Source organism: Sinocyclocheilus grahami, unplaced genomic scaffold (genome assembly GCF_001515645.1).
Source record: "Sinocyclocheilus grahami isolate Dianchi unplaced genomic scaffold, SAMN03320097.WGS_v1.1 scaffold1239.1, whole genome shotgun sequence".
NCBI lineage: Eukaryota > Metazoa > Chordata > Actinopteri > Cypriniformes > Cyprinidae > Sinocyclocheilus > Sinocyclocheilus grahami.
In genome coordinates, this window is record NW_015506418.1 from 19,670 (window position 1) to 37,686 (window position 18,017).

The 18,017-nt window shown below is 42.5% G+C and overlaps 4 protein-coding genes across 5 annotated transcripts; all 4 read left to right on the top strand.

The window, feature by feature from the left end:
• Positions 1-3,190: 3,190 nt before the first annotated feature.
• rps19bp1 (ribosomal protein S19 binding protein 1) lies at positions 3,191-4,407 on the top strand. Its single transcript, XM_016254374.1, has 4 exons — positions 3,191-3,351; positions 3,455-3,625; positions 4,101-4,198; positions 4,290-4,407. Exons 1-4 carry the CDS (start codon positions 3,303-3,305, stop codon positions 4,404-4,406), a joined length of 435 nt encoding a protein of 144 aa, XP_016109860.1. The 5' UTR covers positions 3,191-3,302; the 3' UTR covers position 4,407.
• Positions 4,408-5,242: 835 nt separating this feature from the next.
• On the top strand, positions 5,243-6,754 carry LOC107568370 (uncharacterized; the record flags this gene model as incomplete). The annotated part of the gene is made up of 6 exons (XM_016254325.1): positions 5,243-5,260; positions 5,358-5,549; positions 5,915-5,971; positions 6,047-6,089; positions 6,209-6,260; positions 6,334-6,754. Coding segments are annotated over exons 1-6 (783 nt in total), but the record flags the coding sequence as incomplete, so codon positions are not given.
• A 3-nt stretch (positions 6,755-6,757) lies between these two features.
• LOC107568371 (apolipoprotein L6-like) lies at positions 6,758-7,603 on the top strand. The gene is made up of 2 exons (XM_016254326.1): positions 6,758-6,806; positions 6,880-7,603. Exon 2 carries the CDS (start codon positions 6,959-6,961, stop codon positions 7,601-7,603), a length of 645 nt encoding a protein of 214 aa, XP_016109812.1. The 5' UTR covers positions 6,758-6,806; positions 6,880-6,958.
• A 5,740-nt stretch (positions 7,604-13,343) lies between these two features.
• atf4a (activating transcription factor 4a) lies at positions 13,344-17,057 on the top strand. Of its 2 annotated transcripts, none has more exons than XM_016254358.1 (3): positions 13,344-13,498; positions 14,359-14,724; positions 16,041-17,057. In XM_016254358.1, exons 2-3 carry the CDS (start codon positions 14,469-14,471, stop codon positions 16,769-16,771), a joined length of 987 nt encoding a protein of 328 aa, XP_016109844.1. In that variant the 5' UTR covers positions 13,344-13,498; positions 14,359-14,468; the 3' UTR covers positions 16,772-17,057. The 2 variants fall into 2 exon arrangements, with proteins under 2 accessions (XP_016109844.1, XP_016109845.1); XM_016254359.1 differs by having other exon boundaries at positions 16,044-17,057.
• The last annotated feature ends 960 nt before the right edge of the window (positions 17,058-18,017 follow it).

The following is an 18,017-nucleotide window of genomic DNA, read 5'->3' on the forward strand; positions in this document are numbered from 1 at the left end:
CTCACACTCACACACACTCTCTCTCTCTCTCACACACACACACACACAGAGTGTGTTTACGAGAAAAGAGGCGCTACATCCTCCATCAGTCACTCACACTTCTGCTGTCACATCCTTCTCTCTGTCCTCTGCTGTTTTCCATCCTCTAATCAAACACCATCATCATCATCATCATCAGCATCTCTCCATCAGTCTGCGGCTGCAGCGCTTCTCTTCAGTAAATCCTCGACATTTCTCCTGAGAAATCATCTGCCCGAGCTTTTAACCGAGCAGAGCTGATCTAGAGGAATGCACTGACCTGCTGCCTTCATCTCACCACAAGCGACATTTCAGATCTAGATTCACTCGAGCTTTGCCAGATTAAGGGTTTCCTTTTTCACTCTCTCTCTCTGTTTGTGTTTGAAGAGAATAAAAGGGTAAAATCCTTGCGGTCTGTTTCTCTCAGAAGAGATTCTCTAAAAATCCCCGCTTTTCTTCCTTAAAATGTCCATCAGAGACTCGAAAACACAGTAAATGACGTTCTTCGGCGATTCTAGCTCAGTTATGATCAAAGCAGAGGTGAATGTACAGTTATCACATATGTGTTTTCTAATAACTTAGAAAGTTTCCGTTTCCTTTTCAAAACTAGTAACACTTTATGGTAACTTTCAGTAATTAGGCTACAATTACAATCTTTTGTAAGACCAATTATGAGCTTAAAAAATGAAAAGTTGATTGCATTTTCAGCTACCTTCACATTTGAATACATGGATTTGTTTGCGTTTACCGAAAAACAAACAAACAAACAAACAAAGAGTCGATTTCAGGCCCTGTCGCTTCTTTATCAACTCCTGAACATTGAACTGAATCTGCTGGTCAGGGGGAACACTCCCAGCTGTGATGACCAGCTCCAGCAGGACGCTGTGTAGAAGTTCAATCGTGGAATTGCAGTAATTCGACATTAATATCAGGATGAGTGCGCTGCTCCTGTCGCTCTGGCGCCCCCTGCTGCGCATGCGCCGTGTTCGTCTGCTCTAACCCTAACCCTAACCCTAACCCTAACCCTAACCCTAACCCAGACTGTGTAAAAACACTGTATTACACACACAGCACGCATGTAAAACTACTTCTGTGTTGTTATCATAGACACAGACCTCGTAAGTCTCGTAATTTGCTTGTGACAACAAACAAGTTATGATAGGCTACAAATATATCGTATATTTATTTTATGTTTAAAGGAACATGTTAACATCAGAGTGCCGAATTACTGAAGACTAACACGTGAGAGTAACAATTCATGCTTTAAAATCCTCCATTTATACCACAATTAGCACCGAAATCTGCAACTGCTGCTGAATGCATTTTAAAAGTTGCATTTAAAATCATTTAAGCGTTTGCATTTACATTTTTAAACAATATAAATATAAATCAGTCATTCTTGAGACGTGGGACAAAACAGGGTGCAAAATTAAAAAAATAAAACCTTGTACTCACACAAATGAAACTATATTTGTGTATCTTATATGTACTATACTACCTCCCAACTTTTCTCTTTTTTAACAAAATGTGCTTTTTTTAAGCTTGGATGGTGTAATATTTCAACTTTATCTTTAACAGCATTCGAGATGTTTTTAACATTTCAAAACACATTCTGGTGTTAGCAGACGGATTACACTTTCACATGTTAAAAAAACATAAAATATCATAATGAAATATTATCAAAATATTCAACTGACGGAGGTGACGAAAACCTGAATTTGTAGTCATTTTAACGATCAAATACACTGAATCAGTCAATTACTGTATTAAAAGAAACTGAGTATGTTATTGTTTCTAAAGCTTTTATTGAAGAGTGGCATTGAAGTTTTGTGATGTATCACTGGAACACTAGATCTGACGGCGGTGACAAATGAGGCATTTCTTTCACAAAACCAGTGGAGTGCATGTGGTAGCATTTTATGTGTTTCTGTTGATGCGAGATGCTGACGGAACCTGCTTCAGGAGAATACAATCATCTAAATATTTCCAATAATTTCCTCAGAAATTGGAAGATGGTGTTGACGTATGATGGCTGTGACACAGGAAATATTAACATTAGGATTTAAACTATTCTAAAACTATGAAACTGAGCAGAGCCTGTGTGACGCTGCTGTACTCTGCAGAGCTGAATGTGGCGAGGGGTCCTTTAGAGTGATATTCCCTGAGTTTATTACACTTTATTGAATGTCTGACGGTGTTGACAAAAAGTGGAGACGCAACTTTAAAATCTTATGAAACATGCATGTGTCATTAAAAAACAACCTTGCTTTGATAGGAGATATTAAGTGTTGCTTTTGATAAAACAAGCTCTTTTTCATCATTAAAAAACATTTTTTTTATCCATTTTATTGCATATGAACCCTTCTCTGTGGACACAGTTTTAGACGTAGCGAGAGGACGTTAAGAAACACAGATTTGGTATAATAATGAGAAAATTTAATTGAAGGTGATAATTGTGTTAAATACATTCTATTATTAATCCCTCGTGACATTTAAAATTGAAAATATTTGTATTTTTAAAGCTAATAGCAGTAACCCTTGCTGGACCTGTTTTGTCCCACGTCTCGAGAATGACTGAAATACATCTATTTACTGTATTTGTCCGTTTGTGAATGCATTCAAAGTAATAATAACTAATAACTAATCAATGATTTCTTGGATGCTGTGTTACTTTAAATGAACTGCTCGTTAAAAGAAAAAGCGTTTTAACTTACAGACTCCAGATGTGTGTTTTCTGTCTCCAAAATCTCAATAAAACCAGCTTCAGTCGTGATGAACCTGATGAATGTTCAAAATCTCTTTCGTTTCGACATTTCTGAGAAAGTTTGGACAGAGGCAAACACACACGGGTCAGGGACTGTTTTCACAGCACTGCTGTCAAAAGTCCCTGGATGAGCTAAAAACAATCACAAGATGATTATCAAATGAGGAAAGAGTTATTGAGACACTCGGAGGTTAATATGAATCATCTTTTATCAGAGCAGAGGTCAACAAATGCCTGAGATCTGACCCATTACAAAAGCTTATATTAACAATGAAGTAGAAAGAAAGAAATATTGGACCGTACTCAACAGACCGTTTTAAATGGCCTATTAAATCAACAAAATATGTTCAGAAACTTATTTCAACGCTTCAAACGCGGAACTTTGCTGCTGCCGCTCGTGTTTCTGCCCGAGCCTTTGTTGTGACGCACTCGCTGAGCTCACATGGCACGTCAACACTGAACGCTCCCTTGTACTCTATATTTATCTACATTTATTTTCACCTCGTTCGTCAGTTTGATCATGTCAGCATCCGTGATCCGAAGAGGACTTGAATTATTTAGCGAGAAAGGTAAGTTAATTAGTGCATCGCTTTTGCCAAAGAGTCTGTGATTGTTTGGGTATGTAGGCGAAATGATATCTATAAAAGTGATGTCATGTGCTTGTGTCTGTAGATGGAGTGAAGCGTACGCAGGAGAAGAGCGGCTCTCGTAAGTCCGCGCTGATGGAGCAGATCAGCAGCGAGAAACAGGGCGTTCAGAGGCGGATCCGGCGGCTGCAGCGACCCGGAGGATCAGCGCGGAGCACAAACACGGTCAAAGACAAGCACATCCGGTCTGCTCTGGGTGAGTCTGACCTCCTCAAACCTGCTTAGAATCTGCTGAAACTTCCTCAGACCTGCTTAAACCTACTTAAAACCTGCTCAAAACTGTTCAAACCTGCTTAAAACCTCCTCAGACTTCCTCAAAACTCCTCAAACCTACTTAAAACCTGCTCAAAACTCCGTTAAGCTCCTCAAACCTGCTTAGAATCTGCTGAAACTTCCTCAGACCTACTTAAACCTACTTAAAACCTGCTCAAAACTCCCTTAAGCTCCTCAGACCTGCTCAAAACTGTTCAAACCCACTTAAAACCTGCTGAGACTTCCTCAAAACTCCCTTAAGCTCCTCAAACCTACTTAAAACCTGCTCAAACCTACTTGAAACCTGCTCATTCACTCTACTGATCACAGAAGCGGCAGACTAACACCATCACTAACGTTACGACCGGTTCTGCTTCAGATTCTCAGTCCCACCTGATGAATGTTTCTGTTTTCCTCAGACGAATACAGAAAGAAGCAGAAGAAGAGTCAGCTGAAGTCAAATGTGGAGTATTTCCTGGCCGCTGATCATAAAACACAGAGCAGAGACACGGGAAAGGTCTGATCTCCTTCAGCTTCATGCGGCAGAACTTGCAGATTCCCGCTCGGTCAGTGAGGGTGTTACATGATATCTGCTGTGTTTTCTCTAGATCGTCCAGCAGCACTCGGGGCGGCGCGCCTGTCATCGGCCCGATCCGCCCGCCTCCAAACCAGAGGAGGAATCCGTCTTCACTGAGAAGGACTTCCAGAAGTTCCAGAAGGAGTAGTAGAGTTGCATGTTTGACAGTTTTGTGCTTAAACGTAAAGATCAATCTCTGTGTATTGTTTTCTGTTGAGTAACAGTTTGTACTGGTCTCAGAGGAGGATCATGCTCTGTTCTGATGGTCGTTCATCCTCGTCTGGCACAGCAGCGGCTCAGACTGACCATCACTGCGTGCCTCTTTATCAGCAAGTGCTGCCGGACAGAGTAAAGATTCCCTCCAGAGCTTCACTAAATCATTACTACACTAGCGCTCGAGCGTCTGAAAGAGTCTCTTCTGCTCACCAGGGCTGCATTTATTTGATCAAAAACACAGTACAAAATGTGCAATATTATTATGATGTAATACAGCTGTTTTCTAAGTGAATATCTGTTAAACTGTAATGTATTTCTGTATTTTCAGCATCATTTCTCCAGTCTTCAGTGTCACATGATCTTCAGAAATCAGTATAATATGCTGATCTGCTGCTCGAGAAACCTTTCTGATTATTATCAATGCTGAAAACAGTCGTGCTGCACAATATTTTTGTGGAAACTGTGATGCATTTTATTTTTCAGGATTCACAGATGAACAGTAAGTTCAAAAGAACAGCATTTATTTGAAGTAGAAACATTTTGTAACATTATAAATGTCTTTACTGACACTTTTGATCAATTTAATGCGCCCCTGATGAATAAAAGTATGACAATACCGACCCCAGAGTACGGTACTTCACACTCTTTACTGTATTCTTTATTTAAACCGCTTATGATGTGAAATGAATGCAATGATCACTACACTGTCGTCACATGAACTCTGTTATCATTTGGAAATCAAACCATAAATCTAATGTTGTGTAAAGCATGAGTCGAGAAAGAGATGTAAAAGCCACAGTGGAGGTTATTAACGGTTCATTAGTCACTCACACTGAAATGCTTTCATTATTGCTTCTGGATGCTGATTCTGATTTTGTCTCAGGTGAAGCCGCCAGTTCCCAGCAAACCCAGTCTAACCACAGCTTCATGTGACGCTCCTCCAGCAGACGAGGGTTACAGAGAGATCCGGGCACCTCCGATTCCCCCCCGTCCCGCTTCATCACAACCGGTCAGGAGTGACCCGGATCAGCACCTGTATGAGGACATCTCAGTGCTGCTGGACCAGCGGAAAACCGTATTTACACACACCAGACGCGCTTCAAAACACTTCTCTTGCACTTTATACAGCACAGCAGCTTCACAGTAATACACAGAACCATTGATGCGAGATTCAGCTTTGAGCAGCTCTACAGAAAACACTCAGATCACTTCGAGTTTAGTTCTCATCTGACACTTAATATTCATTAATGATGCAAAAGCTTCTCTCTGAGCCAATCCCGGCATTACATTGTTTTATTTGTTACATTTGTTTCTTTACAGTTAATAACACTTGCTTTGATATTTTGTCTCTAAATGACACAAGTGTGACTAAAGTGTCCAGATGCTTTCAGAAGCTGCTTTATTTTGTATTTCTTCACTGACTGATTTGTGACTCTTCAGGATGGAGGAGCTGATTGTGCAGGGAAGGGGAAGCGCTTCTCATCCTCCGGTTTGATGGTAAAGCATCTCTACTCTCTCTAGTCCTCATGAATGATGCTGAAGTCAGGTTTGATGATGGTTTTGTCTCTGCAGGAGTCAGACACAGGTCTGCGTGTCAAAAGTGGGCTTTTGCCAGGTAGGAAAGCTGTTTATTTTTATTGGCATTGTAACATTTCAGCCTCGTTTCCTTTCGTAAATCTATTTTACACAGTTTGAATGTACTGAGAAATGTGTGTGTGTGTGTGTGTCCTGCAGGTTGGGATCATGTGTTTGATGAGGAGCAGCAGGAGGAGCATGATCAGTGCAGGTAAGCTGCAGACTTCAGTGGGATCTGCTGTAGAAAGTGACCCGCTTCAGTGTGCGTCTGCTTTCTCCGCTAGACGGTTCGCTCAGACGGTTCAGCGGGTCCGGTCAGGGGTTCAGCTCTACCAGCAGGTTCTGTTTCTCCGCGGCACCGGCATGATGAACTTCATCACTCAGCTCAACTGCATCGCCGACGAACTGGACAAGACGGTGAAGAAAACGCGCATCGCGGGCATCACGGGCGGCACCACGGGGGCCATCGGAACGGCGGCTATACTAGCGGGCATCGCTCTGGCGCCCATGACCCTCGGAGCCTCGCTGGCCGTGGCGGGGATCGGCGTCGGTGTGGCGGCGGCCGGAGGCGTCACCGGAGCGTCAGCAGCCATCAGCAAGAAAGTCAGAAAGACTCAGGACCGGAGGAAGGTGGAGAAGATCCTCCGGAACTATCAGAGCCAGATGGAGGACGTGGAGGAGTGCCTGAAGTTCATCGTCCTGCAGGTTGGGATCATGTGTTTGATGAGGAGCAGCAGGAGGAGCATGATCAGTGCAGGTAAGCTGCAGACTTCAGTGGGATCTGCTGTAGAAAGTGACCCGCTTCAGTGTGCGTCTGCTTTCTCCGCTAGACGGTTCGCTCAGACGGTTCAGCGGGTCCGGTCAGGGGTTCAGCTCTACCAGCAGGTTCTGTTTCTCCGCGGCACCGGCATGATGAACTTCATCACTCAGCTCAACTGCATCGCCGACGAACTGGACAAGACGGTGAAGAAAACGCGCATCGCGGGCATCACGGGCGGCACCACGGGGGCCATCGGAACGGCGGCTATACTAGCGGGCATCGCTCTGGCGCCCATGACCCTCGGAGCCTCGCTGGCCGTGGCGGGGATCGGCGTCGGTGTGGCGGCGGCCGGAGGCGTCACCGGAGCGTCAGCAGCCATCAGCAAGAAAGTCAGAAAGACTCAGGACCGGAGGAAGGTGGAGAAGATCCTCCGGAACTATCAGAGCCAGATGGAGGACGTGGAGGAGTGCCTGAAGTTCATCATCAGCGGCATGGAGCACCTGAGGAGGCCGGAGCTCGCGTCGCTCGCATCGCTCGCGGTCGACGCTGACGCAAGAGACGTGCTGATGCTGGCGGAGCGGCTCGGAAACTCTGACGTCCTCGACGCGCTGAGTGAAAACAGTCGCGTCGTGCAGGCGTTCGCAGCGGATCTGGATTCGTACTTCACTAAAGACGACGCGCAGAGGCTGAAGAGAGGCTCGGAGAGCGTGTTCGCCGCTAAGATCCGAGAGGTGGCTCTGAAACTCAAAGAGAACATCGACCAGCTCATACGCATCAAAAACATGCTCTGCTGAGAGTCTCAGTGCTGGAGAGCCCATCACACCATGCTTCCATCTGGTTCCATGAAGAACTTCACATCTTTCATCTTTCCATTCCACAAATGGTTCTTTACTTAAAATGTTCTTCTGGCGTCACTGTGAAAACATGCTTTATTTTATGACACTTTCTCATCATCAGAGCTTTCTGTTGGACACATTTTGGATTCACACCGGTTTGGGTTTTTGCAGTAATGCCACAGAAGAACTTTTTTGGTTCATCAAAGAACTTTAGTATGGAAGCCCGTTTCTGCCACTGAATAAAAAAAGTAATTGCGACTTTTTCATCTCACGATTGCATGATACAAACTTGCGATTCTGAGAAAAAGTGGCAGAAACGGGCTTCCATACTCTTCAGTGATGGAACAAACTTTTCTTTCTTAGTGTGAATGACCTGTGAATGACCTTTTTTCCACTATAAAGAATCTTTTGTGGAACGGACAGGTTCTTCATCTTCATCTTAAGAGCTGTTTTTCTATCTTATAGTAGCACACAAACACGAAGATGCTCTCAAAGCTACATGTGAACTCAAATCAAATGTTTAAATCTCATGCCATTAAAGCAGTCTTTACTGGTTCTTCAAGTTTAAGTAAAGAATCTCCTTTATTTTCTAAAGCATTTAAACTATGAATTCCAAAATAAACCGACACATGATGTTTGTGAACGCTTCTTTGTGTTGTAAGTGAAAGTGTTTTAACTGATGATTGAGTGCCATGGCGGCTTTAGAGCTGATCTGTCTCACACTTCTGCAGACAGACAGAAACACAGCTGTGAGCGTTAAACATCTGCAGACGATGGACGACGTAAGTCATTCTAAAACCTAAAACGTCATTCTAAACCTGCAGGTGTCTGTATTACATACAGCGCTTTTAATTCCATGTGTTTCCACTGCCAAGCATAATTAATATGACGGATCTGTGATGATAATGTGTGACCCTGGAGCACAAAACCAGTCATAAGGGTACATTTTTCTGAAACTGAGATGTATGCATCATCTGAAAGCTGAATAAATGAGCTTTCCATTGATGTATGGTTTGTTAGGATCGGACAATATTTGAAAATCTGGAATCTGAGGGTGCAAAAAAATCTAAATATTGAGAAAATCATCTTTAAAGTTGTCCAAATGAAGTTCTTAGCAATGCATATTACTAATCAAACATTAAGTTTTGATATATTTACGGTAGGACATTTACTAAATATCTTCATGGAACATGATCTTTACTTAATATCCTAATGATTTTTGGCATAAAAGAGAAATGTATAATTTTGACCCAAACAATGTATTGTTGGCTAATGTCATGTTATATGTTTAGTATGTTTACTATATTAGCATGAGCACCACTTGGGTAATTTACGAAAGCCAAATGTGTCATATTATCAATGAAATACTGATTACAAACTAAAAGAGAAGAAGAAAACCCAAATAAATCCAAACTACAAATTCACACTTTTATCGCCGGGGTTTCATTCTGATGGGCTTTAGTTCTTTGGGCTCACTGTGTTTTTCGAGACCCTGAAGTTCAGGTTCTTCCAGCGGTTTTGAGACGCATGTCGTTCTGAAAGATTTCTGATCTGTTCTTCAGCGTTCTGCTCCTAAACCTGCTCCTCGGTTGGCTCCAGGGCCACGCAAGCAATCGTCATCGATTATCATCAGCATGTTTAAGAATCGGTCAAGCCAAACAGATTAGGAGGATAGTGAAAGACTGAATGATGAGTGATCAGACGAAGGAGCAGTTAAACCGGTCTTTCTGTGCACTGAATCACTGTCTCAGACCTGAAGATGCTGATGCTTCTGGCTGCAGTCGGTCGTGCCTAACAGCGCCCCTTAGCTGTTATAAATTCACTGTAAACCACGGCTTCACGGGGGTTATTGCTTTTATAAAACGGTTATACGTAGCAAGGTTTCACAAAATAAAACGGAGCAAATAAAGTGTAATGATATTAATAAATACAGTGTTCTTCCACCAAACAATGTAGCTCCTCAGAAACAGTTGTGGTTGCTACAAAGTGGTTGCCGAGCAACACACAAACGTAAACAAAGGTGTGTGTTACTTTGTAGAGTCATTTACAACAGCTTCGAACGCGGCTCAGCCAATCAGAGCCAAGCACCGGAACTCTCCACTTTATAAATGAAAGAAAAGCTCAGTTCCTCTACAACTAGCTGAATACTATTGAGTTTCTTGTGCATCATTACCTAAAGGGTCTGCTTTGTTTTCCGCGTTGAAGAGAGAGAATGTGTATGAGAAACGCGTGGTTCCTCCACTTCTACAACCGAGGACTAAACCCGGAACCGGAAGCCCTCGAGAGCTCATTTCACGCTGTTCTGAGGTACACACAAACATGATTAAAGCACACAACCCATAATGCCCATTCATGAATAAATACTGATATTAAATCATGACTTTTCATCCCGGCATTGTGAGTTTCCATCTCAAAATGCAGAAGGATGTCATTTTCAAAGCAGATCTGGAGGATCATTTGAGTAAACGATTCCAGAACAGCGAGCCACAGGTATAAACTCCATCTGAGTGCCATTTACCTTCCTTAGACACTTTCTTGTGATTCTACAACTCTGATCAACCTTGATTCAGTCACAGACCAAGTGTCTTTTCTCTTCAGAAATGTGTCTTCATCTGGGTGTGTTTTAGTGGATTCTGCTCACAGGTGTAGAGAGCCACAGTAACTATAGCAACATCCTCCACTAACTAACCGCAGACAGACACGATACAAAGATGCTGTTGATCCAGCGTCTCAAACATCTACAGTGCATCTTCTCTTTATAATAAACGAAGTGTGACTGAAGCTTTGCTCTCTTTCCAGCAGGAAAAGAAATGCTTTCGGATGGGAAACACTTCGAGTAAGAGATAATCTAGTAATCTTTATTTATAAGGCAGTGCCAGCTGTACCTGTTAGCGGAAGCATCAAGGACCACAACAGAAACAAGTTTACTTTGAACTGTATTGTGTTATTATCCTTGACGAGTGTGTTCGCTACTTTTCTGTCTAATAATAAAACAAGACAAATTACACAAAATACTGCATGCGACAACTGCATGTTTTCCTGCAGCTTTTCAAGTTGGCATCATTTTTTTTTCTTTCAATTTCCACACTTTCTGTCACTAAGACATTGAAACAGAACTGTTCAGGAGAATCTACAGTGGTCTCAGATTCAGACTTCAGGTAAAGTGGATCCGGACAAATACACACATTCTTCATCTGTAACATAAGTTTAGATCAGAAGAAAGGAGTGTCTTCTGCTCATCGAGGCTGCAGAAAAAATGTGATACCGTGAAATATTATTATGATGTAAAATAACGTTTTTCTATTTTAATATACATTAAACTGTAATGTATTTCTGTGATGTGCAGCTGTATTTTCAGCATCATTCCTCCAGTCTTCAGTGTCACATGATCTTCAGAAATCAGTATAATATGCTGATTATTATCAGTTGTGCTGCTTCATATTGTTTTGGGAAACTGTGATACTTTTTTTCAGGATTCTTTGATGAATAAAAAGTTTAAAAGAAGAGCATTTGTTCAAAACCGAAATCTTACAGTTCAACTACACTAGCGTTCAAAAGTTTGGAGTCGGTCAATTTTTATTCTTTCTTTTTTTTGAAAGAAATTAAAGCTTTTATTCAGCGAGGATGCGTTGCATTGATAAGAAGTGATAGCAAAGATTTATATTGTTAGAAAAGATTTATATTTTGAATAAATGCTGTTCTTTTTAACTTTTTATTCCTCAAAGAATCCTGAAAAAAGTATCAGTTTCCAAAAAAATATTTTTATATAATATCTAATAATAAAGCAGCATATTATACTGATTTCTGAAGATCATGAGACACTGAAGACTGGAGGAATGATGCTGAAAATACAGCTGCGCATCACAGACATACATTACAGTTTAAGACATATTCACATAGAAACCATTATTTTATATCGTATTAACATTTTGCAATATCACATTTTTTCCTGTATTTTTGATCAAATAAATGCAGCCGTGATGAGCCGAAGAGACGTCTTTAAAACACATCACAAGCCTTACTGACCCCAAACCTTTGACCGGTAGTGTGTATATACAAAAATATACATAAAAAGTGGTACGGATTGATTAATTCAGCCATCTGTATAACAGCAGGACGAGAACATGCTTCATTCTGCTTCATTTGTCTTTTGTCTGTGCAGGTCCTTCATGCACACTGGTGAGAGTTTCACAAACACCAAGCTATAAAAGCGCTCTAGAAAGACAGATTACGGAGCTGCAGGAAGAGGCTGATGGTGTGGATACGACGCACACAGGCCTGAAGATCGCTGGCATCACCGGAGGAGCCACAGGAGCGGTCCCCCGTGACTCTGGGAGCATCTCTGGCCCTCACGGGGGTCGCGGCCGCTGGCGGGGTCACGGGGGCCTCGGCCGCCATCACCAACAAAGTCAAGAAAAATCGGGTCAAGAAGAAGGTGGAAACAATCTTAAAGGAGTGCCAGAGCAGCTTGCAGAGCTGATGGACACGAGAGAGATACGAGGAAAGGGTTGTTTCTTCGTTTGGTGTTTGCTGCTCTCTTGTAGACATGTGTTCTTGTGTTGTATTCAGAATAATAAAAAGATCCTCCTGAGACTGAATCACTAGAATATTTTGAGCATTTCATGTGCAGTGCTGGGGAAAGTTACTTTTAAAAGTAATGCGTTACTCCATAAAAAGTAATTACGTTACTTAGTTACTTTTTGTGGAAAGTAATGCATTATGCTACTTTTGCGTTACTTTTTAAATCTGGGCAGGGCTTGCTTGTTTGTTTTTAAGATAAAAAAGTTATATTTGTGGCAAATATAAAAGCCTTTCACAGCAGAAGTGAAATGAATGCGCCTCAGGCTGAAGGGAAAGTACAGTAGAATGCAGAAGAAGACATTTAACACACGTCAGCAAGAAACAAAGACACAAGTGTTCGTCTAGAGTAATGTGTGCTTATTAGTACGCTTGAACTGCATCTTCAGAGCTCAGAAGCTAATAGAATGGGATTAAATACATAAAGCATATTTGTGCTGTTTATCATTTAATTATTGAAGGTTTGCGTCATATTCTTGAGCTGCATTATTTTTATTCATTTTGAGGAATGCTGAATCTGTGTGTGTGTGGGGGGGGGGGGTTGTGTGTGAGATGATTAATGCATATTCATATTTATTTTAGAGCTACAGTAACACCTTCTGAGTTCTGTCACCATGGCAACACCAGAGCTGTCACTCAATACATTCTCTTGTAAATTAAATTAAAAAGTAATGAGGTCAGACTTCTTCAGTTTCTTATAACTCTATTCCACTCTTGTGTAGGCGTGTATTCTCGTGCTGTACCTTTGCAAATGTGTCAAAATAATTACAATAAAAAGATTTTCCTGAGATGTAATGTCTGCCTGATTGAATTACTAGCACTAGTGTATTTAACACTGTCCATTCTGTCTTTAAACTTAGCATCAGCTTCTCTTGCTAATAAAATCTGAAAGAATATCGCTCCTAAAATGTTATTTATTCGGACTATCTAAACTATTTCTTGTCTGAGCTCCGCGCGCACGACCTACATCCTGTGCGAACGTAAATGTTTAGGTACTATTTGTTTGGTAACTTTTGACAGGCGCAGAGGCCAATCAGCGAGCAGACACTGGCGGAGTGATACGCGCGGCGGAAGCGCACGGGGTGGGTGTGATGCGCGCGTATATAAGCGGGGCGCTGCCGCGTCTCTCGCTGTTTCTCTCCCGCGCTCCGCTCTCTCCGCACGCAGCTCTCGCGCGGGGATCATGGCAGTCTAGCGGCGTGCAGCGGCGACAAGCGCAGCGGCGAATCCAGCAGTGCAGCGGTCAAGTGCACTGGCTCTAATTGGCAAAATGGCGTAAGTATTTCTCAGCCTTTGACGTTTGATTTAGTATGTCAAGAACTCGTCGAAGTTTTTAAAGGCGGTGCTGTTTGTTAGTAGTAGTTTAACTAGCCTAGCTTGACGTTTAGCAGTATCACAGTGTAGCTTTGTGAAGTGTTTCTGAGCGTTTGTTTTGATTCTTCGCGCGGTTTTATTTTTGTTTTTTTTGTCGCGGAGCGGCAACGTGGCACCTTAAAATGGCGCGCGTGCTTAGCGCTTGAAATGGCGGGAGGGACACCTTCATCTCGCGCAGGAACCAGGGGGCGGGGCTTCCCGTGCTTACGACCATATTAGGAAACGTTATCTGGAAGGGCGGGGTAATTCCTGTTAAAGGTCAGCTAGTCATTGGGTTAATACCAGTGAGGAGGCGGCGGTTAAGTTGGTCAGTATTAGTGTGTGTGGGCTGCTCCAGTTCCTCCCAGGTGGCAGGTTTAACTGGAACGCCCCTCTGCGGTTTAGAGACTGGATAAACTGGTTTAAAGTGCTGGTAAACTGGTTATCCAGTGCAAGGAAGTGAATTGAAATCCAGTTTTTGTTCCGTTAAATCTTCCCTCTGGCAAGGGTTGGGAATCGATAACTGATTCCTTTTTGTTCTTATATGCATAGGAGTGTGATTTGTTGTAAAGTGTGTGAATGTGGACGCATGCCCCAATAAAGACTTTTTGATTGTTGCTCAGAATTTCCAGCCGCAGTTAGTTTTCAGTAGTGTTCTCAGACTAGAACTTCAAAACATCAGTTAGGATCACTCGAAGAGCCTCGTTTCCGCTTTCGTACTTCGGTCCGGTGTGAGCGTCTCGTTCCTTCTCTGTAACGTTGTCTCGCCTGCTTTCTTTCAGGTCCCTTGTGGCATCCACCCACAGCTCTGCTGCTGTAGACAGCATAACCACACCGTTCACCAGCTCACCAGAACCCCTGACCCGCTCCGCTTCGCCACTGACCCTCTGCCATGTCTGTGGTGTCTCAGATGAGTCTGGAGGATGTGGGGGCCCTGATCCTGGGGCCCTCATCTCTGATGGTTGACCCCTTTGGGCCCCTTCTGGACGAAGATGAGGAGAGCGCTCTGTCGGAGGGGTCATCGTCGCCCCTCTCCTCTTCCTCCTCTCTCTCGCCCCTCTCTCCCTCTCGTCACGCTTCTCTAGGGTGCAAATCAGAGCTGCTGGCGCTCTCCTGGCCGCCGCAAACCGAGCCCAAGCAGAGCAAAGGTGACACTTTACACGCATTTGCACTGAACACAGTGCGTCACACTCATTTGCACTGAAAACTCAATGCGTCACACTCATTTGCACTGAAAACACAGTGCGTCACACTCATTTGCACTGAAAACTCAATGCGTCACACTCATTTGCACTGAAAACTCAATGCGTCACACTCATTTGCACTGAAAACACAGTGCGTCACACTCATTTGCACTGAAAACACAGTGCGTCACACTCATTTGCAACTGAAAACTCAATGCGTCACACTCATTTGCACTGAAAACTCAATGCGTCACACTCATTTGCACTGAAAACACAATGCGTCACACTCATTTGCACTGAAAACTCAGTGCGTCACACTCATTTGCACTGAACTCAATGCGTCACACTCATTTGCACTGAAAACTCAATGCGTCACACTCATGGACAGATTTGTGTTTGCTTTTCATACGGTTCAGTTGAATGGCACCTGCGTTATTAAAGTTCATTAAATGTGAAAAAAATTTGTTTAACTTGATGTACTAAAATCAAAACTGAAATAAATTTATAAATTATATAGGCACATTAAAAAAAAAAAAGCAAAAGCCCAACTAAATTACTAAAACGGATTCTAAATGGAACCATTAGTAAAACCAAATGCACTATAATGTGTTGCATGTTATTTTTCAGAGAATTACTAGCACTTTGTAGGTGAACACTGAACGGAAGCAGAGTTGTTGTGTGTGTATATAAGCCAAAATGATAAACTATTTCGTTAAATGAAATAAACATTAACCGGAATAATGTAAAAATGAATAACTTAAACTTGTTGTATGCATTTACTTTAAGTTGATGTGCTAATCTAAAACTGAAAAAATTATAAACTATAGTGACAAACCAATAGAATTGCCAAAACTAAATGTGACCCCGTCTGTGAAATCCAGGCTAAAGTCTCAATCTAATTATGAGAAGCATCCAAGTTTGATTTCAGCCATTAATTTCACTATGATTTCAATCTTTGACATGGCCTTACTTCAGTCAATATTAAAGATATAAAGGTTAGATTTTCATAGAATGCATCTTTATGAAGGATGATTTTATGTAGAAAACGGTAAATCACCAAAAATTAAAAATTATGTGGAATTTGAAAATATAAGAAATATATTGATAAACTATAATAGTGTCCCAGGTTTTCAGATTAGTTTGGGTTAGTTGGGCTGCAGTGCTTACACGTTTAAGGGAGTTTCCCTCTTCTAGTAGCTAGTAGTTTATCTTTACACAGAAGTTTATACCATTTTAAAATGAGTCGTCTTTACTGAACTCTTGTCCGTTTCCTCCTCCAGCAGGCGGTGTGTTTTCTTGCATGGATTGGATGACGGAGAAGTTAGACCTGAATGACTTTGACCTGGATTCTCTCATCGGATCATGTGATTCAGACGAGCCTCCCGGTTCTCCAGAAGAGCTGCTGGCTTGCCTGCACACCGACATGGATCTGGACCTGGATTCGCTCCCGTTCGGCTCAACAGAGCTGGACCTGGCGCTGACCTTTGACCTTCCCCTCCCGGAGCCAGCGCAGGAGCCTGTGGAGATGAAGTCTGAGCCTCCGTCTCCGGATCTGAGCTTCACGCTGGAGCTGGGCAGCGAGGTGTCAGTGCTCCCGCTCGCTAGTCCCACAGAGGAGGCGAGAGGCAGCGATTCATCCGACAGCGACAGCGGGATCTCCGTCTCCGGATCAGATCCCGAACCCTCGCCGAAGCCCACGGGCTCCTCCAGAACCAAACCCTACTCCAGACCCGAGCCGGGCGCCGGTGCTCCTAAAGTGGTGGAGAAGAAGCTGAAGAAGATGGAGCAGAACAAAACGGCCGCGACGCGCTACCGGCAGAAGAAACGCACCGAGCAGGAGACGCTGAGCTCCGAGTGCGCCGAGCTGGAGACGAGAAACCGCCAGCTCCAGGAGAAAGCCGAGTCCATCAGCCGAGAGATCCGGTATCTGAAGGATCTCGTGGAGGAGGTTCGGGCTTCCAAACACCGCAGGAGCAAAGCCAAAGCCCAGGATGCCGTCTGCTCTGGTTAGGGTTTGATGCTTCCCTCGCCGTCACCTTCATCTGTCCTTCTCTGGTGCTTCTGATCCGCTGGAGATCATCTGCACTAAACTCACTCCCTCGTTTTTCCTCGACTCGTTTATCGTCCAGAAAGGGGCTCATCGTCAGTCAGAGTTGTTACACTGAATCTAGTGCTTGTAAATAGGCTTCACTTGTGCTGTTTAAACTGGCTAAACATGCTGGATCTGTCACGGTGTAGTGTGTTGGCTTGTAAAACACTTTGCTCTTTTCTATTAAAGATGCTGTCAAACTCACTTATTCTGGGTGTGCTTTTGTTTTTTGCTTAAACCATTTTGAGATTTCCAGCCATTTGAAACATTTCCTCAAACAAAGTCAATTAAATGTATAACTGAAGTCAATTACGGTGCATTTGTGTGCTCATGATTGTGTGCTTCAGGGAAAAGGCCTGTAATGTGACTACAGGTCGTAGGGCTGTCAAAATGGCTGAAAAACTACATTTGAATTTTGTACTGGAATATCAAAACTCAAATTATATTCATCATTTGATTAGACAAGAGCTCAGACTTTGCCTAAAAACAGAACAATCTGCTCAAATGGAATGTTTTCCTGACGAAGTCCATCATGAACGGCAGCTTACATAAACCTTCATGAACTCAAATGAGTTGTACGGGTATAATATATAATAATTGGGTCTATTTAAAAAAAAATATATATATATATATATATATATTACCTTAAAAAAGAACTCAAATGGTTTTTCTAAACATTAAAACCGCTTCCAAGCTTGGAGGAAAATAAATGATCAGCACTTGAAAGTATAAAACCTAAAGCTTTACATTTGAATTTAATTTAGACACTTTTATCCCAAACAGCTTCTAAATGTGGATGTTGAAAAGCTCAATCGATAAATCTAAACTAAACATTTATTGTGAGACTGGAACTGTTAAAAACTTATTTGTCGGGTTTATCTATATTTTTAAATATATAATATATTATTTATATATATATATATATATACAGTAGTCAAGTGGATCAAAAAAGCGTCCAGAGTCGAGTATTATGAACCTCAGGGTTTCTGAGGAAGAGTCTGATGCTTTTATATTCAGGGAAGGACAGAATCTGATCTGACTGACGCTCAGTTCAGCAGGTTAATACGACATTAGCTTCATTAAGAGATTAAGAGTGTGTGTGTGTGTGTGTGTGTGTGTGTGTGCGTGCGTGTGTGTGTGTGTGTGTGTGTGAGTGAGAGAGAGTGTG

Excerpts from the sequence above, each read along its gene's own strand:
- rps19bp1 (XM_016254374.1), top strand. The coding sequence starts at position 3,303 with ATGTCAGCATCCGTGATCCGAAGAGGACTTGAATTATTTAGCGAGAAA. Across the intron at positions 3,626-4,100 it reads GCACATCCGGTCTGCTCTGG|ACGAATACAGAAAGAAGCAG; the intron begins GTGAGTCTGACC and ends TGTTTTCCTCAG. Across the intron at positions 4,199-4,289 it reads AGAGCAGAGACACGGGAAAG|ATCGTCCAGCAGCACTCGGG; the intron begins GTCTGATCTCCT and ends TGTTTTCTCTAG.
- LOC107568371 (XM_016254326.1), top strand. The coding sequence starts at position 6,959 with ATGATGAACTTCATCACTCAGCTCAACTGCATCGCCGACGAACTGGAC.
- atf4a (XM_016254358.1), top strand. The coding sequence starts at position 14,469 with ATGTCTGTGGTGTCTCAGATGAGTCTGGAGGATGTGGGGGCCCTGATC. Across the intron at positions 14,725-16,040 it reads CGAGCCCAAGCAGAGCAAAG|CAGGCGGTGTGTTTTCTTGC; the intron begins GTGACACTTTAC and ends TTCCTCCTCCAG.